This window comes from Limulus polyphemus, unplaced genomic scaffold (assembly GCF_000517525.1).
Source record: "Limulus polyphemus unplaced genomic scaffold, Limulus_polyphemus-2.1.2 Scaffold2620, whole genome shotgun sequence".
In the NCBI taxonomy this organism is placed as follows: Eukaryota; Metazoa; Arthropoda; class Merostomata; order Xiphosura; family Limulidae; genus Limulus; species Limulus polyphemus.
In genome coordinates, this window is record NW_013668230.1 from 156885 (window position 1) to 163411 (window position 6527).

The 6527-nt window shown below is 33.5% G+C and overlaps 1 protein-coding gene across 4 annotated transcripts in view; it reads left to right on the top strand.

The window, feature by feature from the left end:
* LOC106467456 (solute carrier organic anion transporter family member 3A1-like) overlaps positions 1 to 6259 on the top strand; it is a 159373-nt gene extending 153114 nt beyond the window's left edge. For 3 of the 4 annotated variants that reach the window (XM_013927810.2, XM_022395651.1, XM_022395650.1), the window contains exon 10: positions 2766 to 3113. In XM_013927810.2, coding sequence (XP_013783264.1) covers positions 2766 to 3055 — 290 coding nt within the window. In that variant the 3' untranslated portion in view covers positions 3056 to 3113. Of the gene's footprint in view, positions 1 to 2765 lie in introns of all 4 variants that reach the window. The other variant, XM_013927807.2, reaches the window with a different exon arrangement.
* The last annotated feature ends 268 nt before the right edge of the window (positions 6260 to 6527 follow it).

A 6527-nucleotide genomic window follows, 5' to 3' on the forward strand; every position in this document is an offset into this window, starting at 1 on the left:
GTTTTCCAATAACTAAGTAAAAATACTCGTTTTTATGCTATAGATATTATTGGGTTTTTCTAATAACTAAAGATACTCGTTTTTAGGTTATAGATATTTTTACTGGGTTTTCCAATAACTAAGTAAAAATACTCGTTTTTATGCTATAGATATTATTGGGTTTTTCTAATAACTAAAGATACTCGTTTTTAGGTTATAGATATTTTTACTGGGTTTTCCAATAACTAAGTAAAAATACTCGTTTTTATGCTATAGATATTATTGGGTTTTTCTAATAACTAAAGATACTCGTTTTTAGGTTATAGATATTTTTACTGGGTTTTCCAATAACTAAGTAAAAATACTCGTTTTTATGCTATAGATATTATTGGGTTTTTCTAATAACTAAAGATACTCGTTTTTAGGTTATAGATATTATTGGGTTTACGAATAACTAAAGATACTCGTTTTTAAGTTATAGATATTTTTGGGGGTTTTCCAATAACTAAAAATACTCGTTTTTAGCTTATATATATTTTTGGGGGGTTTTCCAATAACTAAAGATACTCGTTTTTAGGTTATAGATATTATTGGGTTTACAAATAACTAAAGATACTCGTTTTTAGGTTATAGATTTTTTGGGGTTTTTCCAATAACTAAAAATATTCGTTTTTAGGTCATATATATTTTAATTGGGTATTCCAATACCTAAAGATACTCGTTTTTAGGTTATAGATATTATTGGGTTTTCCAATACCTAAAGACACTCGTTTTTAGGTTATAGATATTTTTATTGGGTTTTCCAATAACTAAAGATGCTCGTTCTTCGGATATGGATATTTTTACTAGGTTTTCCAATAACTAAGAATAGGTTTTTAGGTCACATATATTTTTATTGGGTTTTCCAACACCTAAATATACTCGTTTTTAGGTTATAGATATTTTTGGGGTTTTTCCAATAACTAAAGATACTCGTTTTTAGGTTATAGATATTTTTACTGGGTTTTCCAATAACTAAAGATACCGTTTAGGTTATAGATATTATTGAGTTTTCCAATAACTAAAGATACCGTTTTAGGTTATAGATATTATTGGGTTTTCTAATAACTAAAGATACTTGTTTTTTGGTTATATATAGTATTGGGTTTTTCCAATAACTAAAGATACCGTTTTAGGTTACAGATATTATTGGGTTTTCTAATAACTAAAGATACTTGTTTTTTGGTTATATATAGTATTGGGTTTTCTAATAACTAAAGAGATCGTTTTTAGGTTATAGCTATTTTATTAGCTATCGAACGGTTACAGTTTGCAATTTTCCGTCAATAAAAGCTGAAAAGAAATAGTGCGGAATCAGTGTTTTTTAATTATTCGTTTACGTTTTTTTGTTTACATAAGACAGCAAATTACAGTTTAAGCAAACCTATTTTTTTCTTTGCAGATTTATGTAAATTTGCGTAAGGCCTGTCATGACATTATGGTTAGGGCGCTCGACTCGCCATTTGCGGGTCTTGGGTTCGAGTCACGTCACCGAACATGCTCGTCCTTTCAGACGTGACGTTGAATCCCATTATTCGTAGGTAAAAGAGTAGTCCAAGAGTTGGCGGTGGGTGGTGTTGACTAGCTTGTTTCCCTCAAGTCTATCGCTGCTAAATTAGATATGGTTAGCCAGATAGCCTTGAAATAGCTTTGCGCGAAATTCAATAAAACAAACAAGCAGATATGCACAAATTTGAGAAACAACCAAACCATTTTTCGACAAACTATTGAAATAATTAGGATCTTCCAGTGGGTCAGCGATTATTTTACGGGCTTAAAACTCTCAAATCAGTGGTTAGATTCCCCATCGGTGGACAGAACGCATATATAGTACATTATGTAGCTTTGCGATACAAAAATGCAAGATATTCAGGCGCTATTATATATATATATATCTAAAAGTTTATTATATCTGAGCATAATAATGATACGGGACGTAAAATCTGTTACAGAGGTTTACAACTAATAGGTAATTACCTACAAACCTCTGGGGAAAAAAATACTTGATGTTTACAATTGAAAGATTGGAGAGAGCGGAAAGTTTTTTTTTTTAAATAGTTTCTTCTCCAAATTAAATTTACAGCAAATCAAGTCTTGTAATTCTCTTTGCTGCGAGTCGTTCTGTAAATTGACCAGGCGTAGCCGAGTGATTAGTTTGCTCGGACTGCTGTGAATCTATCAATTCAGGCTCGCAACCCGTTGTCGCAGAAATTTGCTTCGTATTTTGGAGCCGTGAGGGCGCTGTATTAGTGACGGTCAACAGCTCCAACTACCAGTCTCGGGCTACATCTATCTGAAAGAATAATTAGTTTTCAATGAATTTGCCCCCCCCCCCCAGTGGCACAGCGGTATGTCTGCGGACTTACAATGCTAGAATCCGGGTTTCGATACCCGTGGTGGGCAGAGCACAGATAGCCCATTGTGTAGCTCTGTGCTTAATTACAAACAAATAAACAAACGTTGAATTTTTTTTTGCTATTCTATTTTAAACGATCAAAGTGAAATGGAAGTATTGTTCAACAAGATCAGGAAATAAGGCCAAATAATACTAAACAAGTGCAGTAAGTCTTGGATTTAAAACGTTCTGTAGAACCTAAGAATCTTGACATATAAAAATACCAAAGTTTAAACGCGTTTCAATTCTGAAAGAACCGTTATACTTCGTATTTGAAATTACGATTAATGTATATTCACACTACTTTTTACCATATGTGTATTTTATTCAAATTGTAATATTGTTCATACAGGTAATGTGCCTTGTCCAATAATTTATGGGGCTGTAGTGGATTCTGCCTGTTTGTTTTGGGAGGATAACTGTGGTGAGCCTGGAGCCTGTCGTGTCTACGAGCCGGCCAAGTTCCGTATGTATTTCCACGGCATTACGGCCATCATCATGTTTTCGGCCTTCCTAATGGATGCTCTCGTATGGTATAAGTCCAACTCCATTCAATTTCACGTAGATGAGGAAAACGATCAACCAGAGGAAATAGTGCCCGTGAATGTCATATACTGCACTCAGTTTGAGACTAGTGTCTAATAAGGGACGGTTTTGCTCATCAGAGAGAGATCCAGAAACAAGCTTTTTTATCCTACATTTAATTTTATCTTATATGAAAACCTTGACCAGTGGTATAGCTTAGACTGTTTGTTGTGATTAAAGGAGAGCTTTCCACAGTTTTTTTTTTTTAATCCAATTGCTGACCTCGTCGTTATGATGGGGCCACAAAAACGGGTCCCTGACTAGTTTCAGTTTGTAAAAAACCTCATGATCAAAAGCGGAAAGTCTCATCCAGCCTTTGTAAAAGGGGGGAGACTTGGTTGTTTTTTTTGGGGGGGGGGAGTGAGCTGGGAACAAACATTCTTGATCAAGCACATCATCTTACAGGAAGTTTATAGTTGTTGCATGGAAAGCGACTCTAAAAAGAAAGAGCTTAAGTACCCAGAAGTCAAGATTGGAACGCTGGGTTTGAAATGTTAGCCGAACATTTACTTTACTGGAATTCTCCGGCTTTAAAATATTAGAATAATACAAATGATTCGGAGAGCAAAGAAGAGACGATTCTCTATTTTGATAAAGGATGAGAGATGATTAAAAAAAAACACGAAAACGAAGGTTCAAACTAATTGATGTTTCGTGAAAAATAACGTAATTTCCATTTCTATTGTATAACTGTTTAATTCTCGTGAACTTTTATATCGTACATTCTGTTCGTTTCTTGTTAATGTCTTAGCTTCACTTGTTGGTGCTAATTTCACCCACGTGAGTATTTCAAATTAAATGCGCTAATCTACAACAAGGAAAATACAGTGTCGAGTGGTGTATTTGTATTTGGGTCTGACTTGTACATTAGAAAGGGCTCCATGTTCTATTGAGAAAATATTAAAAAAAAAACAAACTATTTACTGATTAATCACATAATTACAGTGACAAATCAAAACCCCAAAGCGGGGCGATCATGAACAAGCCCTTAGTGAGCATGCGCATTAATAATGATAATCAAGATGAAAAAAAAAACCGACATTATTAGCAGTATTGTTCTGTCACGATAACGTCAGATTATCAGAAGATAGATTAAATTTGGTGATCATTTTAGATAAAACTAAAACCCGCTTGAGATTTTTAATGAAGTGTTAAAACTGCTTTCGGCTTCGAAGGTGCGATTTTTCAGGTGTTTATAATCTCGAAAAAAAGAAGAAGATAGAAATAAAATTATTGCTCACTAGTTACCTCTGGTGGAAGTTTTTCTGTAATTTAAAATGTCTACTTTTTTACGAGATTGCTTGGGTAAAATTTATTTATATAAAAAAAAACAATATTTCTGTTATTTATTGGAACTTGCAAAACAATATTTTTTATGTACACGCGCGCATCGAATCATCATTAGTTATTGATGTTCTCTTACATATAAAATAAAAAAGGTAATGCAAGGTTAAGAGAGGTTGAACTTTTGGAAACAACTTAAAAATGTAATGGACTAAACATTTTCATAGAAAAAGTGTTTCAAGATGTAAGTAGACTGGGTCATTTTTGTGTGACACGATTAAATTATTGCTTTATCAAGCTAAAGGAACTAGTACGTCTCGGATGCTCTGGTATGTTGCTGTTACTCGGATAGTTAGCTGTTCTTTGGACTATTAGCTAGTGCTCAGGTAATGCTGCTGTTGCTCGAATGATTAGCAGTTATTATTGTAATATCACCATCGTTCGGATAGTTAACTGTTACTCTGGTATTGCCGCCATCTTTCGGGCAGTTAACTGTTGCTCGGGTAATGTCGCCATTGTTCGGATAGTTAACTGTTACTCGGGTATTGCCGCCATCTTTCGGGCAGTTAACTGTTGCTCGGGTAATGTCACCATCTTTCGGGTAGTTAACTGTTACTCGGGTATTGCCGCCATCTTTCGGGCAGTTAACTGTTGCTCGGGTAATGTCGCCATTATTCGGATAGTTAACTATTGCTTGGGTAATGTCGCTATGATTAGTGTAATTAGCTACTGCTCCGATAATTAGTGATTTTCTCGAGTAGGTAGATGCTATTTAGGTAGTTGCTCGAATAATCTCCTGTTATTAGTATATTGCTGCTAATATAACTTCCCTGGTATACTTCGCTGTAGTCTGGGTAGTGTTATTCAAATATTGTTAGTTATGGCTTTGGAAGTGTTGCAGATTTTCGGGTAACCAGCTGTAAACTAGTAAGACAAACACAGGAACATCTTCACACAACATGTAGAACGGAAGAAGTCTATATATTTGTTTTTTAATCTCTTAGCTGTATTATAATATAATATTTTAAAGGTAATGCTAGTTTCGAGAACAACAATTTGACGAACGAAAAAGTAAAGTAATTTTACAGGCATCTTTTTTACTTTTCTAAGTGAAAGTTTTTTAAATTTTGCTTAATCACAATATTAAATCCAGTTTTATCATAGTGGTTTTGGAGTCAAAAACCGGAATCTGTGAGAAAACACTATTATCAGTTTGGATGAAAATAACTCCAGTTTTATAGTGTCTGATAAGCTAGCATTTATTTGTGTGTTTTTCTCTACACAGTACATTTTATGTTCTTAATGCTCGAAAACGTTTCTAATGAAGGTATCGTTATTGAAAAAGCTCAGTTCAGTATGATTTTGGAAAAGTACGATTTGCAGGGAGAAATTATATATGTGTTGAAAAATATACACAATTTACTCAACTATTATGAAGAGTAACGTAGAAGTTCGCTTAAATACTGTGTCATTTTTGTTGCCAAAGTCATGTTACGTCCTCTCACCAGTTCCATGGAGTGTCACAACAGATGTAGAGATTTATGTGTACATTTAAAGATATAGTTTGTCATTATATAATACAGAGTTCCACTGCAGAAAGAATGTATACATTTATATAATAGTAGTTATATATCTATTAGAAAAAACAAAATAAAATAAATGCCGGATAATGTTTGTTATTTGTCATGAGTAATCGATACTCTTCCCAGTAGTGTATATAGTTTGATCAACAAAATATATAATGAAATATAATGTAGTTTTTAAGGAAGAACAGAGAAGCCCTTGTACATATTGTAATGTTATTTTGAAATAAAGCAGATACATGGAGATTTTAATTTTGGAATGTACATGTACAAATGACTATGAACTGTGCCTATTATGTTTGTCTTGAGGAAAGCTGTAATTCCAGAAACACTGAAGTTTTCTGTTTTGTAAGAGTTAAAGGTTATAAAAGGAATAAAGCGTTTCAAAGAGGAATGCCTGTCTCAGTTTGAAGTTAATTCGTGTAGAAATTTATACTCATCTTTCATCAGTAAATCATATCCCGATATTTCAATAGCTCTGTTTTGTTACAGAGAGAGAACTCTCTTGTTATGAAAATTAGACTTAGATTGTTATATCTAGTTTGACGTGATGTTATTAACAAATAATACGCGAATTATTTCAGAAATGTATTCACTAATAGGCTTAGTACCATCATTTTTAATAGGACTGGCCCTTTGTTGCTCGTCAAGTTATAATATCT